The 26517-nt window shown below is 37.0% G+C and overlaps 1 protein-coding gene across 29 annotated transcripts in view; it reads right to left on the bottom strand.

The window, feature by feature from the left end:
• CPLANE1 (ciliogenesis and planar polarity effector complex subunit 1) overlaps positions 1-26517 on the bottom strand; it is a 138045-nt gene that overhangs the window by 67834 nt on the left and 43694 nt on the right. For 23 of the 29 annotated variants that reach the window (XR_007410379.1, XR_007410378.1, XM_049109321.1 and 20 more), the window contains 8 exons: positions 23949-24113; positions 19817-19955; positions 19029-19138; positions 18713-18871; positions 18489-18597; positions 16644-16920; positions 13746-14649; positions 5626-5745 (listed from right to left, as the gene is read on the bottom strand). Coding sequence is in view for 27 of the 29 variants with exons in the window: in XM_049109321.1 (XP_048965278.1) it covers positions 5626-5745; positions 13746-14649; positions 16644-16920; positions 18489-18597; positions 18713-18871; positions 19029-19138; positions 19817-19955; positions 23949-24113 (1983 nt within the window). In the remaining 2 variants the exon portion in view is untranslated. The remainder of the gene's footprint in view (positions 1-5625; positions 5746-13745; positions 14650-16643; positions 16921-18488; positions 18598-18712; positions 18872-19028; positions 19139-19816; positions 19956-23948; positions 24114-26517) is intronic. The other 6 variants (XM_049109331.1, XM_049109332.1, XM_049109338.1 and 3 more) reach the window with 1 other exon arrangement.

Below are 26517 nucleotides of genomic sequence, written 5' to 3'. Positions count from 1 at the left end.
GAGGAGCAGAAAAAGGAAGACAGTTTACAGAGAGAATGGAATATTCTTCCAAAGAGAAGCAGAAATGAGAAGTAGAGTGTTCCCCAAAATAAAGAGACAAAAAGAAGAGCTGACTGGTGACTTTTCAGTTGCCATAATGACCAACTGTATTGCCTCAAATAGATTTCACAAGATTTTCCTTCTTCCTACCAATGAATTCCTCATTGCCAAGACCAACAACAACAAAAAAAAGACAGGGAGTGTTGAATGGATTAAAAAAAAGGAGACTCAACTATATGCTGCCTGTAAGAGATTTACTTAAGCATTAAGGCCAGAGACTGAAAGTGAAGAGATGGAAAAATATTCCATGCAAGTAGAAACCAAAGGAAAACAGGAATAGTTATACTTCTATCAGAAGTATAACTTCTTCTATCATAGAAAACAGACTTTAAGCCAAAGAGAGAAATAAGAGATAAAGAAGGATGTTATATAATGATAAAGGGGTCAATCTATCAAAGACATTTAACATTAGTCAATATTTATGCAGCCAATATAGAAGAAAATAAATATTTAGAGCAAATATTACCACATATGAAGAGAGAAATAGATAGCAATACAAAAACAGTTGAGAAGTTCAATAGATAGATCAGATGGATCTAACACACATTTACAAAACATTCTATCCAATAACAGCAACATACACATCCTTCTCAAGGGCATATGGAACATTCTCCAGGAGAGATTATATATTGGGCCATAAAAACAAGTCTTAGTAAATTTAAGTAAGAAGTAAGAAGATTAAAATCATATTGAGCATCTTTTCCAACAACGATATGAAACTAGAAACCAATTACAAGAAGAAAACTGTGCAAACCACAAATATGCAAAGATTAAACACATACTCCTGAAGAACCAATGAGTCAAAGGTGAAATAAAAAGGGAAGTAAAAAAAATATCTTGAGACAAAGGAAAATGAAAATACAACATACCAAAACTTGTGAGGCCCAGCAGAAGCAGTCCTAAGAGTAAAGTTCATAGCCGGCTTCTCCCACTGCCCCTCCCCACCCCTGCTCATGCTCTTTCTTGCTCATGCTCTTTCTTGTTCTGCTGTGTAATAAATAAAATATTTTTTAAAGAAAGAAAAAACAAAGATCTCAAACAACCAACTTTACACCTAAAGAAACTAGAAAAAAGAAGTCCAACATTAGTAGAAGGAAATAAAGATCAGAAAAGAAATACATGAAATATAGACTAAAAAGAGAAAAAATCAAAGAAACTAAGAGCTGGATCTGGGAAAAATAAACAAAGTAGGCAAGCCTTTAGCTAGACTCAAAAAGAAGAGAGGATTCAAGCAAATAAATTTAGAAATGCAAGAGGAGACACTACAACTAGATAGTACGTGATTACTAATGATCACAAGAGACCAATTCTGAGCAATTACAAGCCAACAAATCAGACAACCTAGATGAACTAGATAAATTCTTAGAAACATACAGTCTACTAAGACTGAATCATAAAAAACAGAAAATGTGAACAGAACATAATGAGTAGAGTCTAAATCAGTAATCACAACCTTCCAAAAGAGAAAACCCCAGACCCAGATGGATTCCCTGGCAAATTCTACCCACATTTAAAGAATGCCAATCTTTCTCAAATTCTTCTAATAAACTAAAGAGAGAGAACACTCTCAAACTCATTTTACAAGTCTAGCATTAGCCTTATATCAAAGCCAGACAAGAACACTACAAGAAAAGTAGAGGCCACTATCTCCAATGAACAACAGATGCCAAGATACTTAACAAAATATCAGTACACTGAATTCAACACTACATTAAAAATATCATACACCATGATCAAGTGGGATTTATTCCAGGGATGCAAAGGTAGTTCAACATCTGCAAATCAGTCAATCTCATTTACTTTATTAACAAAATAAAATGTTAAAATCATATGATTTCAATATATGCAGAAAAAGAGTATGACAAAATTTTTTAAACATCCATTCATGATAAAAAAAAAAAAAACCTGTCAACAAGCTGAGTACAATAGAAATGTATCTCAACATTCTAAAGACCAGGGGCACCTGGATGGCTCAGTCGGGTAAGTGCCTGCCTTTGCCTCAGGTCATGATCCCAGGTTCCAGAGATAGAGCCCCACATCAGGCTCCTTGCTCAGCAGGGAGCCTGCTTCTCCCTCTCCCTCTGCCTCTGCCTGCCACTCCTCCTGCTTGTGCTCTTTCTCTGTCAAATAACTAAAAAAAAAAAACCTTTAAAAAAAGCAAATAAAAACATTCTAAAGACCATATATGAGAGGCCTACAGTTAATACTATTTTCAACAGAAAAAAACAACAGCAACAACAACAAACAACCTGAAACCTTCTCCTCTAAGATCAAAAACAAGATAAGGATGCCCAGTCTCACCACTTTTATATAACATAGTACAGGAAGTCCTAGTTGGAGCAAGCAATTAGGCAAGAAAAAAAAAAAAAAAGGCATCCAAATCAGGAAGGAAGAAGGTAAACTGTCCCCATCTGCAGATGACTTGATACTATACATGGAAAATCCTAAAGACTCCACCAAAAAAAAAAAAAAAATTGGTTAGAATAAATGAATTGCAAGATAAAAAACAATATACAAAAATGAATTGTATTTAGATACATAAACAACAAATTATTGGAAAGAAAACTTAAGAAATAAATCTCATTTACAATTGCATCAAAAAATAAAGTATCTGGGAATAAATGTAACAAAGGAGATGAAAGACTTGTACACTGAAAAGGGTAATACACTGATGAAAAAACTGAAGAAGACACAAATAAATGGAAAGCTGAAGCATCTGCCTTCAGCTCAGATCATGATCCCGGGGTCCTGGGACTGAGCTTCACATTGGTGTCCCTGCTCAGCAGGAAGTCTGCTTCTCCCTCTCCCTCTGCAGATTCTCCCTTCTGCCCCCACTCCTTCTCTCTCTCTTTCAAATAAATAAATTAAATCTTTAAAAAAAAAGAATTAAAGATTTGAATGTAAGACTTGAAACGATAAAATTCCCAGAAGAAAACATAAGTGGTAAGCTCTTTGAAATTGGTCTTGAGGGGAATCCCTGGTGGCTCAGCAGTTTAGCGCCTGCCTTCGGCCCAGGGCATGATCCTAGAGACCCAGGATCAGGTCCCACGTCAGGCTCCCTGCATGGAGCCTGCTTCTCCCTCTGCCTGTGTCTGCCTCTCTCTGTGTCTCTAATGAATAAATAAAATCTTTAAAAAAAAAAAAAAAAGAAAGAAAGAAATTGGTCTTGACAATGATTTTTGGATTTGATCAAAGTGAAGACAACAAAAGCAAAAATAAACACGTGGGACTTTATCAAACTAAAAGACTTCTGCACAGTAAAGGATATCATCAACACAATAAAAGGCAACTTAGGGGATCCCTGGGTGGCGCAGCGGTTTAGCGCCTGCCTTTGGCCCGGGCCGTGATCTTGGAGACCCGGGATCGAATCCCATGTCGGGCTACTGGTGCATGGAGCCTGCTTCTCCCTCTGCCTATGTCTCTGCTTCTCTCTCTCTCTCTGTGACTATCATAAATAAATAAAAATTAAAAAAAAAAAAAAAAGAAAAGGCAACTTAAGGAATGGGAGAAAATATTTACAAATTATATATCTGATCAGAGGTTAATATCTAAAATACATTTTAAAAGTCATACAACTCAATAGCAAAAAACCCAAAAACAAAACAAAACAAAACAAAACTGATTAAAAACTGGACAGAGGAGCTGGATAAACATTTTTCCAAAGAAGACATACGATGGCCAACAGAATCATGAGAAGATAGTCAACATCACTAATTTTCAAGGAAATACAAATCAAAATCACAATGAGTTATCCCCTCACACCTGTTTGGATTGTTATTATTAAAAGGAGAAGAAATAACAAACAATGGGGAGAATGGAGAGAAAGTGAACCCTTATACACTGCTCGTGAGTATGTAAACCACTACAGCCACAATAGAAAAGAGTATCGGAGGCTCCTCAAGAAATTAATAATTGAACCGCAATATGATCCTGCAATCCCATTTTTGGGTATATACCCAAAGGAAATGAAACCATTATCTTAAAGAATTATCTGTACTCCCATATTCATTGCACCATTAGTCACCATAGCCAAGGTACTGAGACAACCTGAGCATCTGTCAATAGGTGTATGGATCAAGAAAATGAAGTGTGTATATACATAATGAAATATTATTCAGCCTTTATAAAGGAAGGAAATCCCATTCCTTTCATTAACAAGGATAAACCTGGAGGGCAATATGATAAGTGAAATAAGGCATACAGAGAAAGGCAAATACTGCATAGCACTACTTAGATGTGGGATCTAAAATCAAACTCATAAAAACAGAGAATAGAGAAGTGGTTGCTAGGAACTAGGGAGTGGGGGAAATGGGGAGAGGTTAATAAAAGAGTACAAGTATATCTGATCGATATTACAGGTTCAGTTCCTGACCACTGCAATAAAGTGAATACTACAATAAAGCAAGGCAACAAAATTTTTGGTTCCTCAGTGTAGTGCATATAAAGGTTATGTTTACACTATCATCTCTATTAAGTATGCAATAGCATTATGTCTACAAAACCAATGTACACACCTTATCTAACAAATCCTATATTGCTTTAAAATGCTAACTGTCATCTGAGCTTCAGGGAGTCATAACCTTCTTGCTGGTGGAGGGTCTTGTCTTATTGTTGATGGCTGCTGACTAATCAGGCTGGTGGTTGCTTAAGGATGGGGGAGCTATGGCAACTTCTTAAAATAAGACAATAAAGTCTGCCATGTTCATCGGCTCTTCCTTCCACAAATAATTTCTCTTTAGGATTGGATACTGTTTGATAGCATTTTAGCCACAATAGAAGTTCTTTCAAAATCAATCTCTCAAACCCTGCTGCTGCTTTAACAAATACAGTTAATGTAATATTTTAAGTCCTTTGTCAGCATTTTAACAAGTCTTTGCAGCATCTTCTCTAGGAGTAGATTCCATCTCTAGAAACTACTTTCTTTGTTCATTCCTAAGAACCAATTCCTCATTTGTTAAAGTTCTACCATGAGATTGCTGCAGTTCAGTCACATCTTTATGCTTTTTTTTTTTAAAGATTTTATTCATTTATTCATGAGAGACACACAGAGAGGGGCGGGGGGGGGGGCGGGGCAGAGACCCAGGCAGAGGGAGAAGCAGGATCCACGCAGGGAGCCTGATGTGGGACTCAATCCCAGGTCTCCAGGATCAGGCCCTGAGCTGAAGGCAGCGCTAAACCGCTGAGCCACCCGGGCTACCCACAACTTTCTGTTCTACTTCTACTTCTCTTGCTATTTCTACCACATTTGCAGTTACTCCCCCTCCCCACTGAAGTCTTGAACCCTTCAAAGTCATCCAGAAGGGTTAAAATCAACTTCTTCCCAACTCTTAATACGGACATTGTGACTTCTTCCCATGAATCCTAAATGTTCTTAATGGCAACTAGAATGGTGAATCCTTTCCAGGAAGTTTTCAATTTACTTTGCCCAAATCCATCAGAGGAATCACTATCCATGACAGATACAGACTTATGAAATATGAAAGTTCCTCCAGGGATCCCTGGGTGGCGCAGCGGTTTGGCACCTGCCTTTGGCCTGGGGCGTGATCCTGGAGTCCCGAGATCGAGTCCCACGTCGGGCTCCTGGTGCATGGAGCCTGCTTCTCCCTCTGCCTGTGTCTCTGCCTCTCTCTCTCTCTGTGTGTGTGACTGTCATTAAAAAAAAAAAAAAAAAAAAAAGGTTCCTCCAATATAAGACTTGAAAGTCAAAATGGCTCCCCGATCCATGGGCTACAGAATGCATGTAGTTGTTAGCAGGCATGAAAACATGAATGTCACAGTACATCTCCATCACAGCTTTTAGATGACCAAGTACATTGTCAGTGAGCAGTAATCTTTTGAAAGGAATCTTTTCTTTTGAGTAAGAGGTCTCAACTCTGGGCTAAAAATATTCAGTAAGCCATGTTGTAAACAGATGGGCTGATATCCAGGCTTTGTTCTTCCTTTATAGGCATAAGCAGAATAGATTTAGCGTAATTCTTAAGGCGCTTAGTATTTTCAGAAAGGTCAATTAGCACTGGTTTCAATTTAAAGACATTGGCTGCATTAACCACTAAGAGTCGGTCTGTTTTTTTTTCTTCTATTTAATTTCTATTTATTTATTAAAAGATTTTGACTGATTGACTGGCTGATAGTGTGGGCAGGGAGAGGGGCAGAGGGAGACAGAGAATCTCCAGGAGACTCCACACTGAGCACAAAGACGGATGCAGGGCTTGATCCCATGACCCTGATATCATGACCTGAGCTGAAATCAAGAGTCAGACACTCAAACTGAGCCCTCAGGTGCCCCTATTTAATTTTTATTTGATTAATCATGTCTTTAAAAATAATTTTTATTTAAATTCTAGTTAGTTAACATATAGCTAGTTAACATATCCATTTCTGGAACAGAATTTAGTGATTCACTACTAACATATAACAACCAATGCTCATCACAAGTGCCCTTTTTTTTTTTTTTTTTTTAAAGTGCCCTCCTTAATACCCATAATCCATTCAGTCCATGCCCCACCTACCTCCCCCTCCAGCAACCCTCAGTTTGTTCTCTATAGTTAAGAGTCTCTTATGGTGTGCTTCCTTCTCCTTTTTTCCCCCTTCCTCTGTATTTATGTTTTGTTTCTTAAATTCCACATATTAATTCCACCGTAAAATCATACGGTGTTTGTCTTTCTCTTAGTTTGCTTAGCATAATACACTCTAGCTTTAATCCATGTCATTGCAAATGCAATACTTCATTCTTTTTGAGGCATGAGTATTATTTACATATACATATATTTGCTTCTATATATTTATATATATATGTTTATATATGTATATATATAAAAATCACATCTTCTTTATCCATTCATCAGTTGATGGACATTTGGGCTCTTTCTATAACATGGCTATTGTTGATAATGGTGCTCTAAACATCAGGGAGCATGTGCCCCCTTCAAATCAGTATTTTCGTATCCTTTTGGTAAATACCTAGTAGTGCAATTGTGGGTTGTAGGGCAGCTCTATTTTTAACTTTTTGGAAAACCTCCATACTGTTTTCTAGGGTAGGTGCACAGTTTGCATTCCCACCAACAATATAAGAGGGTTCCTTTCTCTGTATACTTAACAACATCTGTTGTTTCCTGTGTTCATTTTAGCCATTCTGACAGGTATGAGGTTGTATCACATCATGGTTCTCATTTGTATTTACTCAATGATGATGTTGAAGATCTTTTCACATGTCTGTTAGCCATCTGGATGTCTTCTTTGGAAAACATCTATTCATGTCTTCTACCCATTTCTTAACTAGATTATGTTTTTTGGGTGTTGACTTTTTAAGTTTTTTTTATATACTTTGGATATTAACCCTTTATCAGATAGGTCATTTGCAAATATCTTTTCCCATCCAGTAGGTCACCTTTTAGTTTTGTTGACTGTTTCCTTTCCTGTGCAGAAGCTTTTTATCTTGATGAAGTCCCAATAGTTCGTTTTTGCTTTTGTTTCCCTTGCCTCTTGAGACATGTCTAGTAAGATGTTGCTGCTGCCAAGGTCAAGGTTGCTTCCTGTGTTCTCCTTTAAGATTTGATGGATTCCTGTCTCACGTTTCAGTATTTCAACCATTTTGAATTTATTTTGGGGTATGGTGTAAGAAAGTGGTCCAGTTTCATTCTTCTGCATGTAGCTGTCCAGTTTTTTCAGCACCATTTGTTGAAGAGACTATCAGTTCTTCCACTGGATATTCTTTCCTGCTGTGTCAAAGATTAGTTGATTAAATAACTGCAGGTCCATTTCTGGGTTTTCTATTCTGTTCCACTGATGCATGTGTCTGTTTTTGTGCCGGTACCATACTGTCTTCTTGATTATTCTTTGTAACATAGTTTGAAGTCCAGAATTGTGATGACTTCAGCTTTGGTTTTCTTTTTCAAGATTGCTTAGGCTACTCAGGGTCTTTTGTGGTTTCATACAAATTTTAGTATCATTTGTTCTAGCCCCATGAAAAATGCTGTTGGTATTTTGATAGGGATTGCATTTAATGTGTAGATTGCTTTGGGTAGTACGGACATTTTAACAATATTTGTTTTTCTAATCCATGAGCATGGAATGTTTTTCCATTTCTTTGTGTCATCTTCCATTTCTTTCATAAGTGTTGTATAGTCTTCAGAGTAGAGATCTTGCACCTCTTTGGTTAGGTTTATTCCTAGGTATCTTATGGGTTTTGGTGCAATTGTAAATGGGATCCAATGCTTAATTTCTCTTTCTTCTGTCTCATTGATAGTGTATAGAAATGCAACTGATTTCTGTGCAATGATTTTGTATCCTGCCACATTGCTGAATTGCTATAGGAGTTCTAGCAAATTGGGATCCCTGGGTGGCGCAGCGGTTTGGCGCCTGCCTTTGGCCCAGGGCGCGATCCTGGAGACCTGGGATCGAATCCCACATCAGGCTCCCGGTGCATGGAGCCTGCTTCTCCCTCTGCCTGTGTCTCTGCCTCTCTCTCTCTCTCTCTGTGACTATCATAAATAAATTAAAAAAAAAAAAAAGGAGTTCTAGCAAATTTTGGAGTGGAGTCTTTTGGGCTTTCCACATACAGTATTATGTGATCTGTGAAAAGTGAGAGTTTGAATTCTTCTTTGCTGACTTGAATGCATTTTATTTCTTCTCGTCTGGTTGCTGAGGCTAGGACTTCTAGTACTATGTTGAGCAAGAGTGGTGAGAGTGGGCATCCCTGTCATGTTCCTGACCTGAGCAAAGCTCTCAGTTTTTCCCCATTGAGGATGATAGTAGCTGTGGGTCTTTCATATATGGGCTTTATGATGTTGAGGTATGTTTCCTCTATCCATACTCTGTTGAGAGTTTTTATCAAGAATAGGTCCTCTACTGGGGCTCCTCGGTGGCTCAGCTGTTTAGCGTCCAACTCTTTTGATTTCAGCTCAGGTCATGATCTCAAGATTGTGGGATCAAGCCCCACATCAGGCTCTGCACCATTGTTTCCTTGTTGATTTTCTGCTTAGATGATCGTGTCCATTGCTGTAAGTGGGGTGTTAAGGCCCCCTACTATTACCGTATTATCAATTAGTTTATGTTGTTACTAATTGATTTATATATTTGGGTGCTTACAAGTTGGGAGCATAAATATTTATAATTGTTAGATCTTCTTGTTGGATAGACTTCTTTATTATGACATAATGCCCATTTTCATCTCATATTATAGTCTTTTGTTTAAAATATAGTTTGTCTGATATAAGCCTTTTGTTTAAAATATAGTTTGGCTACTCCAGCTTTCTTTTGACATTAGCATGATAAACAGTTCTCTATCCCCTCACTTTCAATCTACAGGTAGGTAACTTTAGGTCTAAAATGAGTCTCTTGTAGCCAGCATATAGATGGATCTTGTTTATTTGTTTTTTATCCACTCTGACATATAGTCAGATTGATTGACTGAGCATATAGTCCATTCACATTCAGAGTAATTATTGATAGATATGAATATGAATTTGGTGTCATTGTATTACCTATAAAGTCACTGTTCCTACAGATTGTCTCTGCTCCTTTCTGGTCTTTGTTACTTTTGGTCTTTCTTTCCCACTCAAAGAGTCCCCTTCAATATTTCTAGCAGAACTGGTTAGTGGTCATGAACTCCTTTAGTTTTGTCTTGGAAACTCATTATCTCCCATTCTGTTCTGAATGACAGCCTTGCTGGATAGAATATTCTTGGCAGCATATTTTTCCCATTCAGCTTGTTGAATAGGTCATGGCACTCCCATCTGGCCTGCCAAGTTTCTGTGGAGAGATCTGCTAACCTTATTTGTCTTCCTTTGTACATTAGGGCTTTCTTTTCCTTTGCTGCTTTCAGGATTCTTTATCTCCGTATTTTGCAAATTTTACTATGATATGTCTTGGTGTTGGCCTGCTTTTGTTGATTTTGATGGGAGTTTTCTATGCCTTCTGGATTTGGATATCTGCTTCCTTCCCCAGATCAAGGAAGTTCTCAGCTATAATTTACTCAAATAAACCTTCTGCCCCTTTTCTTCTCTTCTTCTGGGACTCCAATGATACAGATATTATTACACTTTATAGAGTTGTTGAGTTACATAAGTCTACATTTGTGATCCAATATTTTTCTTCCCTTCTTCTTTTTAGCTTCATTGTTTTCCGTAATTTTATCTACTACATCACTTATTCATTCTTCTGCTTCTGGCATCCTTGTGGTCATTACACCCGGCCGGTTTTGCATCTTGGTTATAGCATTTTTTATTTCAGTCTGACTAGTTTTTATGTCTTCTATTTCTGCAGTAAGGGACTTCCTGGTGTCTTCTATGCTTTGCTCAAACCCAGCCAGTATACTTATAATTATTGTTTTATTTTTTTTTTCATAATTATTGTTTGAAATTCTGGTTCAGGCATATTACTTATAACCGATTTGATTAGATCCCTGCCCATGACCTCTTCTTCCTGCTTTTGGGGTGAATTCCTCCATCTTGGCATTTTGTCTCTGTCTTTGGTGTGTTATAAAAACTAGTTATGTTTCCTGCTCCTGAGAGTAATGGCTATATTAAGAAGAGGTCCTATGCCATCCAAGGCCTGGTCCTTCATGAAGTGTTTCTGTTGTATGCTGTGTGTACTCTGCTATTGTGTTTTGGCTGCTCTTTCCCTCAGGTTAGTCCTCTGCAGAGTCTCTCCCCTCCTGCAGTGGGGAGTATCTGGACCTTGTCCAGTGTGTGGCAAGTTTTAACTAGGTGTGTTTTGGTCTGCTTGTCAAAAAAGGCTAGGTCTGGGGCACCTGGGTGGCTCAGCTGGTTAAACATCTGACTCTTGGTTTCAGCTAGGGTCATGATCTCAGTGTCAGGAGATTGAGCCCCATGTCAGGCTCTGCACTCAGCATGGAATCTGCTTGAGATTCTCCCTCCCTTCCCTCTGCCCCTCCCTGCGTATGCTCTGAGAGGAAGAATGAACAAACGAATGAAAGAAAGAGGCTAGGTTCTATGTCCCCAGAGCTTAAACTCTGCACACTCTATGGTCAGTAGTCTTAGTGAGTGCAGAGGGTTTGTGCTGGTCTTCTGGGGTAAGGAGCTGCTGCTGCTCTCTCAGTCACACTTGCCCTAGTTCAGAAGCACCTGCAGAGCACAAACAGGTGGGGCTTGGTTTAAGTGGCTCAGGCCTCCACTGTGGGATACGATGTTGCTCACTGAAGTCCGTCTATACTGATGGGGAGTGCAGAATGGCATTACCTTGCTCTCTTGTCCCCAGAGAGGGGTGTTCATGCCCCCACTGTTCAAGAAGCCCTCAGAAGAGCGAACAATCTCCCCTCCTGTGTTTCTGTCAGATCCTTGCCTTCACCCTGTTTGACCTATGGGCCCACCTGGGGGTGTGGTGCTCCTGTGTTTTTATCTCAGGCATACCAGCTGAGTTTCAAAATTCCAAATTTTAGGGACCTGGCACAGCACAGTGTCACACTGATCCTCTGTGGGAGGGTCTTGCTGCACCGTGGCCACTGCTGCCAGTTTATCCCAGAAGGACAGTTGCACAAACACGCACAGATTTGGAGTTTATGGTCAGCAGAAAGCTGGGGTCCAGTTAGCTGCCCTCAGCAGCTGCCTCTATTTGTATGCTAATGAACAGGGCAGCCAATGACCCACAGGAGAGTCAGCCCATCCTTTGAATCTAGGCATTGACTTTCCCTTTCTAGCTATTAAAGTCCTACATGGCATCTTCTTCCAGTACAAGGTTATCATGTCTACACTGAAAATCTATTGTTTAGTGTAACCACCTTCATTAATTACTCTAGCTAGATCTTTTGGATAACTTGCTGGAGCTTCAGCACTTGCTACTTCATCTTGCACTTTTATGTTATGAAGATGACTTCTTTTCTTAAACCTCAGAACCAACCTCTGCTTAGCTTCGTACTTTTCCTCTGCAGCTTCCTCGCCTTTCCCAGCCTTCAAAGAATTGAAGAGTCAGGGGCTTGCTCTGGACTAGGTTTTGGCTTAAGGGATGTTGTGGCTGCTTTGATCTTCCATCCCAACTACTAAAACTTTCTTCATACCAGCAATGAGGCTGTTTCATGTTCTTATCCCTTGTGTGTTCACTGGACCAGCACTTTTAATTACTTTCAAGAACTTTTCCTTTGTATTCACAACTTGGCTGTTTGTTGCAAGAAGTCTAGCTCTTGGCCTATCTCAGCTTTCAACATGCTTTCTTCATTAAACTTAATTATTTTTAGCTTTTGAGTTAAAGGGACAGATATGTGACTCCTTCACTTGAACACTTAGGGGCCATTGTGGAGTTAATTGTCTAATTTCAATACTGTTGTGTCTCAGGGAATACGGAGGCCCAAGGAAAAGAGAGAAATGGGGGAACAGCCAGTTGGTGGTAGAGTAAAAAACCACATATTTATTGATGAAGTTCAGCATCTAATATGGGCATGGTTTGTGGTGCCCCAAAGCAATTACAATAGTAACATCAAAGATCACTGGTCATAAATCGCTATAACAAATATAAAGACAATGAAAAGGTTTAAGATATTATAAGAATTATCAAAACGTCAAAGAGACATGAGGTGAGCAAATGCTGTTAGAAAATAATGCAAACGGATTTGCCCAACGTGTGGTTGTCGGAAGTCTTCAATTTGTATAAAATGCAGTATCTGCAAAGTATAATAAAACAAAGTGCAATAAAACTAGGTATGCCTATATTAACTTTCAGTTATGAAGTAAATAAGGCCTGAGGAGCTAAGGTAATATCATTGTAACTATAGTTGACAACATTGCATTACAGAACTGAAATTTGCTAAGATAGTAGAACTTCTCTGTCTCAAAAAACAAAAAAATGTATATCAGTGTTGAACTGTGTTAACTAAGTAACAGAAATCCTTTCATTATGTATATGTATATTAAATCATCACACCGTATACATTAAATGTCTTACAACTTTGTCAATTATACCTCAATAAAGTTGAGAAAAACAGAAAAAAATGAGAAACTATTGGAATTCTCCAAATATTAAAAAAGTTCATTTCCCAACTACTTCACCATACATAAATTTGTTTTCAAAAAAATTCATCTCCTTACTTTTTTTTCCAGTGCAACAGCAACCATTCAATCAAAAGACATTTATGTAAAAATATTTGTTCTTGCAAACAGATTAAAAGAGCACCCTGCTAGCTGCCACTGCGTAGAGGAGAGAAAAAATAGCTACCAAGCATGAACTTATCTACTGATACCTATCTGCCTTTCTAGGTTTGGTTCTCTAAATTCTAGCCAAGACTATAAGAAAAATGATCCCCTAATGTATATGATTAGACACCAGAAATAAAAACTGTGTAGAGGCCTAATCCTTCTTCCTCTGAACCAAACCTGAAACTTGAAAGAGAAAGAATATAAATGCAATACCACTCGTAGTATCACTTAATATTATCTCACTTTTATTCCTTTTTCGTTCTTATAAATACACATAAAATCTCAAAACCTCAAAACCTCTATGAAAACACCCTAATTAATTATTTTTGAGAATTAAGGGAATCACTTGAAGGAAAAAAATTGTGTTTTTTGCAGATTATAATCAACACTGTCATTAACTTTGTTACGTTGTGATTCTTTAATAGATGAAGAAATATGAAAATAGTTTTAATTTACAATGAGAATTTTCATTTGTATGCAATAAAGAATTCAGGTACTTACCTCTAAAATGATATTTTTTGCCTTATATGTAGCAAAATATGGTTGCTCCAAAAGCCACAATGATGTAAGAATGGCAGCTGTAGTGGTCTTTACACGAATGACGGGACTATACTCACTGGATAACTCAGTGAGACTAGGATCACAGAGCAGTCTTCTATCAGACCACCTTATCATCCATTCCAGCAGCCTTCTTATACTGCCAAAAGTGTCATTTAGTGCTAGAGGAAGATCTTCTTGAGGATTAATATCACTGCACTGAATTGCTTTGAAAATACATCTTCTAGTTTTGTTGGATTTGGGAGTCCAAAAAATATGGTTTGACAATCTCTGGATCACAGGTTTCTCCGAATTGGCATCTTGTATTCTGTAAACTGACTTTTGTTTTAAACCGAACAATCCACTCGTCCCTTCATATTTATCAACTTCATTCAAAGGGTTCTCTAAAACTGGCCTGGTTCCCTGATTAACTGGCACTGCAGCTGAAAGTACTTGGTTTTCTGCTTTTTCAGACTCATATGACTCAGAAGCAACAACAAAGCAGGAGCCAGCTCTAAATATGTTCTGGCTTTTGGTTTTGCCTTGACGTCGTTTTAATGTTGTATGTACATCAAAAAGTAAAGAATTAAGCTCATGTTCTTTAAGATGTCCAGAAAAACTGGTTAGAAATGGAATGCCAGGATCCTTGGAATCAAGTAGGTCTCTTTCAAGAACGTAACTCAAGAAGAGATCAAGAAATTTAATATATTCATCATCATCACGTTCAAATTCCCAAACACCTACTACAGGAAGCGCATTTTGTAATAACTTTTCATGATCTTTTCTTTCAAGATTTTCTTTCTGATTACATATCTTTTTTTCATTGGACTTATTTGTCAATGTTAATTCCATGTGATTTGGGGTATTTCTAGCAAAACAAAATTGAAAAAGACAAAATTAAAGATTTAATCACTAAGATGCAGAATTGACAGCAAAGATTCTCTCCACTGATTGAATCATATAAATTTTTTTTAATGCCTCAATGTCTTTCAAATGAGGGGGTTAGGCTAAATGATCTCTAACTGTTTACTAGAGCCAAACATTCTGAGTCAAAAAATATAACACATTAATATTAAGAGGGAGAAATTTGTGTTAAAAAAGACTGAAATGTGTTCACAGAAATTTCGCTTTAAAAAACATGAATGGGGGGATCCCTGGGTGGCTCAGCAGTTTAGCGCCTGCCTTTGGCCCAGGGCATGATCCTGGAGTCCCAGGATCGAGTCCCACGTCTGGCTCCCGGCATGGAGCCTGCTTCTCCCTCTGCCTGTGTCTCTGCCTCTCTCTCTCTCTCTATCTCTCTCATAAATAAATAAATAAATAAATAAATAAATAAATAAATAAATCTATCTTTAAAAAAAATAAAATAAAATAAAAAACATGAATGGGGACACCTGGGTGGCTCAGTGACTGATTGTCTGCCTTCAGCCAAGGGAATGAGGCTGGAGTCCCGGGATTAAGCCCTACACCAGATTCCCGCCCAGGGAGCCTGCTTCTCCCTCTGCCTATGTCTCTGCCTTTCTGTGTCTATCAAGAACAAATAAATAAAATCTTAAAAAAATAAATAAAAATAAAAGGCATGAATGTTTTTCCTGGGGGAAAAAAAAGGTCCACTAAGAGGTCACAATTTAGGAATACAAAGTCAATAAAAATCACAAGTCACCAACATACATCTTCATTTATGGTTTCTGGTTACTTGCATCGGCCCCTCTCAGCTTTCACAACAAGCAGGACTACCCTCAAGACTCTACTACACAAAAGTTGGGAACTTTTTCTAAAATTTCTGCTGCTACTATATCTGTTAGGCAAACCCTTTAACTGTCAATCATAATTACTTTTATTTTTTTTTTTTCATAATTACTTTTAAATCAATTTCCTTTCAACATGGTCGTTGGGGAAGAACACAGATTCCTAGTTCCCTCAATAAAAGAAATAAAGCGTTTGTGTCAGGCCCCGGAACTAAAAGTGCCATGTCTCTTCTTATTAAGAAGGCACAGAAGCAGCCTCCACTGTATTCCTGTGCTAACACCAAAATTGTTTGGTGAAACAAGCACATCATTTATAATACTATTAGGTATGGTTTAAGCAGATGTTTACATTTGAAGTAGATAAAATTATTTCACTGAAACAAGATTATGGTCCATTATATAGCCTTTTAGTCATGACAAGGATAAACTGCACAGCAGATAATGGAATCAGAAAGAAAAAAAAAAACTAGCTAGAATAACAGAAGTTTAAGTGAAAGTAAGAATTTCTAGAAAATTTACAGACAAGTTTCAAAGATGAATGTGCAATTTCCTTCCCTGGAAACCCTTAAAAATAATACAGCTAATCTAAAAATCCTTAATTATTTAAATCTAAAGATTACTTTTTAAAAAACTAAAATGGGGTACCTGGGTGGCTCAGTTGATTAAGTGTCTGCCTTCAGCTCAGGTCATGATCCCAGGGATCGGCAGGAAGTCTGCCTCTCCTCCTTCTCCCTCTCCCTCTGCCCCTCCTCCCTGCTTGTGCTCTCTCTCTCTCTCTCTCAAATAAATAAAATCTTTAAAAAAAAAACAAAAAACCTAAAACTAAAAGCTTTAGAATTTCATCTCTAGATGAACTCTAGAATTTCATCTACTTACCTGATTTTATACTATCAGGTAGCAAAATTATTTCAGGCCTCAAGAATATTTTCAATAAATTTTCAAATTCATTCTACCCTCCTAACATCCCTGTGAGTCAGGGAGGATAAGACATCATTCATACTGCTAATAGTGCAATCAGTGAGTGGCAAGGAAATCAGCTCCTCTGCTGCATGAACATACTGAAAATATTTTTTTCCAAAGGAAGTGAATACTTGCTATTAAGAGATCTCAACTGTACCTTTTTTCTTCAACGGACCATGCTTCCGAGAAGGTGTCTGCTGTATCTGCATCGCTGTGGACTAGAGGATTCCCCAGTTCGGTGAGTGTGCTCCTGCTCAAGCTCAGTCCCAGAGAAAACCTATCAAAACCTGGAGCCTCGGCTTTTTCTTCTTCAATTGGTTCCCAGATATTCATCTCAAAAGGACCTATATTCCTCTCAACACGTTTTAGGGCTTTCACTCTCACTTTATGAATAGAATGCATAATAACAGACAACATTTCCTCAGTTTGGGGACCTAAAAAACAAAAGGCCTTGCAGTAAATTAAAATGTTTCAACTCAAGACAAAGGGGAACCCAAGTCCAGTCCCTCCTGGGAACATGGAATCCAACTGATAACTAAGACTTATTTCCACATTCTTACAGAGCACGCTTTCTTCAGTGTTTATTAGAAAGCTATGGTCCGCATTTTAAGGTAGAATTGCAGAAAAGAACACAAAAGGGACAGAATCCAGACCATAAAAATGTGTGCCCTAGAAAACAAACAACTGAGACGTAATTTATCTATTTCAGGGCCCCTGGGTGGCTCAGTCGGTTATGCATCTGGCTCTTGATTTGGCTCAGGTTGTGATCTTGGGGTATTGGGATGGAGCCCCATGTCAGGCTCCAGGCTGGGCATGGAGCCAGCTTGGGATTCTCTCCCTCTCCCTCTAGCTCTCTCTTTATCCTCACTCACTCTCTCTCAAGTAAATAAATAAATCTTAAAAAAAATAAAAAAGCAGCAATTTAACTATTTAAAAAATCAGACAATTAAAAAAGAATCTCTACTATTTTTCCATTCCCAAGAGTGGTAAATAAGAGAAAATGAGTATAATTTTAGCCAAAGAAACAAGGACACTTTTCTGACTTAAAATAATGGGAAACATGAAGAAGGAAAGTTTTTCAAGGTTGTCTACAGAAAAAAATTTTAAACATTATTATACATAAACAGGACATTTTAGAGAATGTCAAAAAAGTCTTAAGAAAAATAAAAGCCATATATATATCAATGCAAGAATGTATAATCATAGGACATAACTTGACTTAAATACTAGATTGCAGTTATAAAAAAAGAAGGTAATTTGAATTCTTTAAAAGTTTCCACATTGTGATTGTAGTTAATGTCACAGAATTGAACACTTGAAAATAGTAAATTTTCTACTATGCATATTTTAACAAGAAAAAATTCCACAAAGGCATCTTGAATGTATAGGATAAAATTAGAAACACAAATAACCATAAAGGAAGATGAAGAACACTAGTTCTCAATAAAATATCCATATTACACAAAGTGCTATATGCTCATTTTATATATTTTATCTTATTTAATACTCTTTGCGTGTGTAAGAGAAAGAGAGAGAGCACGTGGAAGGAGGGGCAGAGAGGAAGAGAAAGAATTCTAAACATTCTCCATGCCCAGCGAGGAGTCCAACATGGGGCTCAATCTCACAACCCTAAGATCATGACCTGAGCCGAAATTAAGAGTCCACTAATTAACTGAGTCACCTAGGTGCCCCTTAATCCTCTTTTAATTTACATTCATAAGGTAGATATTAATATACTCATTTTACAAATATGGAAATGAGACCCAGAGAGATTGAGCAACTTGCCTACCGTCACACAATTATTAACTGACAGAGGCATGACATGAAGTTAGCTTTGTCTGGTTCCAAAGCAAAATTGGTGCTTATTTCTGCCTTCTCATACTATCTTCAAAGAAAGGAGAAATATGTAAAAACATAAGCACTAGAAATCACATGCTTTCAAAAGAAAACAAGAATCTTCAGTAATTCATCTATCAGATATCTAAGAAATGACAAATACTACCTTTCACCACACAGTGTCTGAGTCTCTGCTGAAGAGAGTGATATTTTTCTCTTAAAGGAACCCTTATATCCTCAGGATTGGGAAACGCTTTCACAAAAATTTCTGCTACCTTCAGAAAAAGTAAAAACACGGGTTTTATGAGCAATATCACTCTCAATTAAAACAAAAATCCTTTTAAAGTCTCTGATTTTCATTTAGTTTGTTTTCACCTACATTCACATTACCTTTCTGATTGGTGGCAGTTCTCCAATAAGGCTCAAAATTAGATCTTGAATAAGTTCTTCGATATTAGAAAACCGAGAGAAGGGCAGCATTCTGTACGCCCACTCCACTGCGCTGAGACAGTGCTCAACCATACAGGAATCAAACTCCACTTCGAGGTCCTAAAAGGATATTGAGAAAAACGTTTCCTTTTCACTTTAGATGGATAGATAAAGATGAGTTCAAAAGAGTTTGTTATAGACAGTAAAATCTTCTAATCAAGCAATAACTTCCCAAGTAACATTTGTTCGTCTTTCTTATTCCTGTGCAGAGAAATACCTTTTTTCCCTCCACGTTTTCTCTTGCTTTCTGATATTGTCTGCAATTATAGGATAACTTATCACGAATATGTAGCATCCAACACAAAGCACAAAGTTCTCTGAAGCAACCTAAATTGGGAATACAAATATGAGAGACTGGATGAGTATGTACGTTAATGTAGAACAACTTCACCACTGCTTGTTTTTTTTGCCAAAATAAATGTCTCTATTTTGTTGATTATAAGAGAAACATATATTCATTGCCAACACATTATATAAAAGTCATGTAAACCCTTACAGAATTTTTATGCACAAATATTGTATGCATGGCAGTTGCCTAAAAATATTGAAAACATTTTTCTAAATAACTTACTCTATTTACTAGTAGTTTCTTTGCTCTAAGCTTCATAGTATTTTGTTGATAATGCTCAAAACCAATATACACAGCTCTACTTAATACTGTAGGGTTAATTTATTAGGAAAATTCCTTATGATAGGCAACTAAGTTTAAAACTTTGCAATACTAGAAATAATACTTTCCATTATTAAATGACTTTTTAATTAAAAGCAATAAAAGTATGCAAAGATATATATGATCATACTATGTATGCTGTGGTGAAATAGGTCTTTTTTTTTTCATTTAATATATCCTGGATATCTTTCCATGGTGGTAATATATACATATACTGTCTTTTCACTGCCAGTGTAGTATTCCATTGCATAAAAAGTTCCCCAAATCAATTGTAAATTGTGTCATTATTAATATTTAGGCCTAATTTCTACACAAGCAGTTCATTTTGGACAAACCTATTGCTTTAACAGAAACTTCATCAAGCTTGTGGTCTCCAACTGCTCCAGGTCGAAAGAATGCTACACCTCCTTTACAGTAATTAAGTAATGATTGAGGGAAAGGACTCAATGAAGGAAGAGATCCTTTCATTCGAATCTGAAAGAATGATAAAATATGTTAATTATCAGTCATCTAAATCTATTTTTAAGGAAACTATAAAGGAACAAACAAGGCAGGTAAGAGAAACCATACAGAATAGAAAACACAGCATGGTTCTTATACCATATAAGAAAATATCCCTGAAATGAGCCATAGTTTCAGAAACTTGACTCACAAATTTAATTCAAAAAATTCACTAGGCTAGGTCACAAAAGTGAAAAGAAAGTTTCAACGAAATTTTTTTCATCTCTCAGTTTTGCCTATATAGAAAGAATATAATGCTATTTGTCCTGACTTTCCCCAAAGGCATAATAAAGAAAAAGAGAAATTTAAGTATCTCTTATCCAAAGTAAAACTACATGCAGTACCTAAAAATAAATATGACAAAAGCTCTACCTACCTATATAACTTTAAAAAACTTGAGTGACAGGATTAGAAAGTCACCATTTGGCAATTCCTAATAAAGTACCGACTGCAGCAAGGATCATCAATCAATGTCCAATTAGGTAAAAAGTTGCTGGGTTGATGGAGAATGTGAGTGGGTAAAACACAACCCAAACCCTTGAGTCTATCTCACCATCATTAAAAGTGAAATAATAAAAAGTCCTATGTGTCACATGAAATGATATAACAGGGAAGTATACAACACCATTTATGAAGGACTCATTTCTAAGAAAATGTGAACCAGTGCAGCCCGGGTGGCTCAGCGGTTTAGCGCCGCCTTCAGCCCAAGGTGTGATCCTGGAGACCCGGGATCGGGCTCCCTGCGTGGAGCCTACTTCTCCTTCTGCCTGTGTCTCTGTCTCTGCCTCTCTCTCTCTCTCTCTCTCTCATGAATAAATAAATAAAATCTTAAAAAAAAATGTGAACCTGATCAAGCCTCTCTACCTCAAAGAGTATAGAGTAATTACTAGTTCATGGGGAAATAAAAGGAAAGAGGAATGAGTTAAATGACACTAAATGGATACACTATCAAACATACAGAATATGGTACAGGACAAATTACCAAGTTTCTCTACAAATCAAGAAGAGAAAAAAAATTAAAGGAAACTACTATAGAATAAAAGAAAAGGAATCTAAGAGACAGTAACCTGAAAAAAAGGATTAGCAGCAGGCTTGTAATCTACTTTTTCCCTCTTCTATTCACTTCCACAAAGACACAATCTCATCAAATCCCCTTGTAAGCATGCTAATGACAGACCTGTTATCAAACAAATTAACAGTATGTACTAGATGTACAGAACCTAGCTAGGCTGGTTATTATAAACATAGGATACATGGATTTATGGAATATGGCTTGCTGGAAATGTCACACGAGTTATATAATTAAAGAGATCTAAAAAGGAGATGTTCAGTAACTGATTCAGTTCTCTTTTGTGTTAAACAGAGGCCAGGTCACATTCTTTCACAGCAAGAAAAACCTTGGGAACAATATATGCAATTGCAGTTTTCACCTGTGTCTTTTAGGTATATCCTTGAAATTATTGGTATAAAGTTTGAGTCAGACTTGATAATATAGTCCTTCCTATAATCTCATAACCAAACATGGGTGAACCTCATTCGGACCTTGATTCCAAAAAACCTACTATAAAAAAGACATTTTCAAAATAATCGGGGAAATGTTATTAGGACCAGGTATTAGATATTAATAAGGAATTAGTTAACTTTGGTATAATAATATGGTAGTTTTAAAATATGTCCACAAATTCTTTAAAACTCATCCCTTCAAAGGTAGAGCCTAACTTCCCTCACCTAGAATATAGATCATACTAAGTAACTGGTTTCTAATTAACAGAATATAGAAGTGGTTATATTGATTTCTGAGATTAAGTCTTAAAACCATTGTAGCTTCCACCCTGCAGTCTTTTAGATCACTTGTTCAGGAAGCCTCCTGCCAACAATGAGCACCAACCTCTTAGCCATGTGCATGAGCAGTCTTGTAATCAGATCTCTGGTCCCTGCCAAGTGTTCAAATTCCTGTAGCAACAGTTCACATTTTGGCATGCAACTGCACGAGAAATGTGGCTTTTTGCTTTCATGAATAAAGACCTTATAATTTTGGTAGCAACAAGTGTTCCACCATCCCAACCAATTAGAAAACATCAATTTACTACAACTAAATTTGTAATTAAGTTATATGCTCAATAAAGTCTAAATGAAGGAGGTAGAGAATACAGCAATAAAGGGAATCACTTATGAATCATACATATTTCTGTAAGAATGGATCTCCACATTTTTGGTACCTCTCCCAAATTCAATAAATTCATGGGCTATCAATAAAACTATCAGATAAATTTGAGGAATACTGAATTAGAGGGAATCTGTGGGTCACCTCTGTATATAGCCCAAGGATTGACAACAGCCTTAAAGATAAGCCGCAAGTCACATGGGGCACTGGACAATTACAGTGCCAATGAGTATACACACAAAAGCTCTGGTCTATGGCCTGTTCATCCTAGGAGGCATGTCTTCAGCTGTGTTGCTAAAGTCTTAACACAGTCTTAAGGCTAGCTGAGTTAATTAAAGCTAGATTAAGTGAGATTACTGCTAGGATTTGTACATAAGACCAAACTGCAATGCAAATCTCATTTCCAACTTTATTGTAGAAAACTGTTTACTTAACCAATTTTTAAAATGAAGTTTCCGGGAAACCTGGGTGGCTGAGAGGTTGAGCGTCTGCCTTTGGCCCAGGGCCTGATCCTGCAGTCCCAGGATCAAGTCCCGCATGGGGCTTCCTGCGTGGAGCCTGCTTCTCTATGTTTCTGCCTCTGTGTGTCTCTCATGAATAAATAATTAAAAATTTTTAAATAAATAAATAAATAAATAAATAATAAAATAAAATTAAGTTTCCTGTAATAAACAGACTCAATAGATCTTGAAACTATTAAAACCAATCTTTCAATAAGAGAGGAAAACTCTTTGCCCTTCTTACTAGACATACTTTAAAAACAATTTTGGGATGACAAGATACAGAATGGGTATAGTTTTATGTTATATCTTTATGGTAGCTGTATGCAAATTTTACAAACCTTTCTTTTAAAAAGCCTAATTTTTAAAAACAATTTGGTAACTTCTCAAAGTCTCTCTAAAGGTTCCTACTAAGAAAAGTTGTAGATTCTTGTTTTAAATATAACCAAGGACTGGGCCACCTGGGTGGCTCAGTTGGTTAAGCATTCAACTCTTGATCTCAGCTTAGGTCTTGATCTCAGGGTCATGAGTTTAAGCTCTGTACTGGGCTCACAAGGGGCATAGAGCTTATTTAAAAACAAAAACAAACAAACAAAAAAACAAAAACAAAAGAAAACATTTAAATATAACCAAGGGCCAAATTAAAGGTATTTGGGACTAATAATACTTATTTCCACATTTCAGAGAGACAGACAACAGGCCCACAAAGAACTTGCAGCTGGATAAGGAACATGAGCAGATGTCCCATTTGGCTATAGATCAGATAAGGATCCAATTACAACTCAGGTGAAGTCAGTGCAGAAGGGGATGACAGCTCCAGACTCAACTGAATCGCACATCTTAGAAGATAGCAAGGGGGAGACTCCAACTGGTGGAGATTACTGAAAGGAAACACACAGCCAAGAACTAACTTTAACATCCCAGAGTATGACCCCACATCAGCCCCCATAGAACACAGATAATACCTCAGGATGAAGTGGGGGGGAAATCCCTAAATTGACTTTACATCTTCAATAATGGTGGGAAAAAGAAAAAAAAGTAACTAAAATTACCTGGAATTAATTATGTTATGCTTTATAGTGCCAGACAGAATGGGACTAACAAAGAGACTCAGTACAGTGTCCTCTTTCAGCAGACCAGAAGAACTAGACTGATTAGGTTGCTTATTATAAACAAACCTGAAATCTATGGATTTATAGGGTAGGATTTCTTAGGAAAATGTCAGTATTTATACATATTAATAAGTATTAATATATTTAAATAGTTTAACATAGCACATGAGTGACTAAGACATTTCCACACCTTCTGCATGACTTTTCTCGCCCATCTCAACTGCAATATGTACCACTGTGCCACAGGAAAAGAACACCGGGCTGCCCGGAAAAGCAAGAGGATACGTTGAAGGATTCCAGACACCTTTTGGCGGTTTTCTTTCTCAGCTTTTAAAACAAGATCATCGCCATCTTCCTGAAGAAAACAAAACAACTGATTTTAGTAGCTAGTAATATGAAAATTTTGAGGGTTGAGGTGAAAACAAATATAGTGTTTCTCAAACTAAAATTTTCTTGGAGATTTATAAAAGAAATTTTGAGGGATGGCGTCAGAGATTTCAACTATAGCTATTTCTAGTGTCAAGGAAATATTTCTCTCATCTCAAACAATGTAAAGGGCTAAACTGACCCTAAACCCAAGTCTTCCCCTATAACAGTTAAAGCCCACCACTCCTGCCTGACTGCATTGGTAGAATGTTACATAGAAGGCTCCTTTCAAGAATGTCATTTCCCTTCCTCTGCCTGGAAAAATCTTTATATTTCAATGTCACCCTCTGTGAAGCCCTCCTGTTCTGTGTGACTATGACACTTTGCTTAGACTTCCATGAGAGTTTTTACTGATTTGTTCTGTACTGATTTATGTTTCCCATTACATTGAGATCTACTCAAGAGCAAAGACCTTGTCATTTATCTTTGTATTATCACAGTGCATGGAATAATGTCCAACATGTAATAGGATCCAATAAATATTTGTTGAATAAATACTATCAAGTCAATAAGCCAAAAATTAATTTCTCAGAGAATGAGATAATGTATTATAAATATTTGCTTCCCCATCATCCTACTATTACCACTTCTTCATTGCCTTCAATTTTTAATTGAGTATCTGCCCCTCCCTGACATTGCCTAGATGATTTAATGAGAGCTGATCCTACATCCCCAGCTTCCAGGGAATGGACTGCCAAACAGAACCTTCCATTCTCCTGGGCCAAGAGTGAATCTCCATACCCTTACTTGGAATCCTGGTGAAAAATACTTCTGTTTTTCTTTCTCCCCTTCCTTCTCCCTCTAGATATGGACAAGGTATCCTTAGACCACCCTGCTCTCACAAAAACAGCCAGCCTTAAGCTGAAGCTAACACATTAAAAAATAAACTAGAGAGGAAGAGCTCAAACCTATGCTAACATAACTGAGCCAGAAAGCTATCCTGCTACTAGGCTTCTTAATTATGCCAACCAATTTGGATCAAGTTTTCTATTATTTCCAACCCAAAGGATTTTAATTTTAATAAAAAATAATAAAATGAATCACTACTAAGGATCATAACCACTCAAACTAGTATCAGCACAGTATATTCCAAAAAATGCCTTAAAGGTTCTTATTTCTAAACCAATACACTGAAGACTCAGATGTGACAGAAAAAATGAATCACTGAGAAATACAATGGACTATTTATTCCTCCCATGTATAACATATTACATTTGAAATATCAATAAAATATTTTTAACCCATTGAAACATAACCTTAAATATAACAAATAAGAATATAAAAAAAACTAAAAAAAAAAAAAAAACCAAATACAGATAGAAGTTGCTAATACTAAAACATTAAGTAGTAAAAAAAAACAATACCAGAATCACTTCAAAATATTAATCAAGGGGCGCCTGGGTGGCTCGGCGGTTGAGCATCTGCCTTTGACTCAGCGTGATCCCAGAATCCTGGGATCAAGTCCACATCAGGCTCTCTGCACGGAGCCTGTTTCTCTTTTCTCTGCCTGTGTCTCTGCCTCTCTCTCTCTCTGTCTCTTGTGAATAAATAAAATCTTTAAAATAAATAAATTAATAAAAATAAAATTACTGAAGTAAAAAATATTAATCAAATATTAAAATAATTTAAATGTAAATAATTTGCATTAACACTTTAACTCTTAAAGTCAGCTAACATAATGTTATGAGAGCAGAGAAGTTCCTGAGAGGAACATTGTACTGCTCTTTACGGCAGAACTATCAACTGAATAGTGAAGGAGAAAAAAATGATGTATCAAATTAAAAAAAAAAAGTATTTCAAAAGAGGCAAAGACAGGGCACCTGGGTGGCTTAGTGGTTGAGCGTCTGGCTCAGGTCATGATCCCCAGGTCAGGGATCAAGTCCCGCATCAGGCTCCCCAGAGGGAGCTTGCTTCTCCCTCTGCCTACGTCCCTGCCTCTCTGTCTCTCTCATGAATAAATAAATAAAATCTTAAAAAAAAAAAAAAAGGCAAAGACAATGAGGTGAATAAAAGACTGAAATAATGTATGGCTTCTAAATTCTGATATTCATTTTTGCTACCCTAAACAAATGTCTATTTTTTAAAAATCTGGACATAGAGTACTCTCTCTTGATTTTATTAGTGCCATAATTTTAACATTGATTGAGTGCTTACATGTGTCCTCGGCCCTGAGGTAAAACCTATTACAGGCTATCTCATTTAATCCTCACAATAATGCTATTACAGGTACTATCATCATCTACATTTCTCATATAAGGAAACTTAAACAGGTCAGTGCATTACCTAAGATGATACAATTAATAAACAGCAAAGCTGGGATTCGGAAGTTTGTC

This window comes from Canis lupus, chromosome 4, assembly GCF_003254725.2.
Source record: "Canis lupus dingo isolate Sandy chromosome 4, ASM325472v2, whole genome shotgun sequence".
NCBI classification, from domain to species: domain Eukaryota; kingdom Metazoa; phylum Chordata; class Mammalia; order Carnivora; family Canidae; genus Canis; species Canis lupus.
The sequence above is the reverse complement of the archived record's forward strand: the minus strand, read 5'-3'. Positions and strand labels throughout refer to the sequence as shown.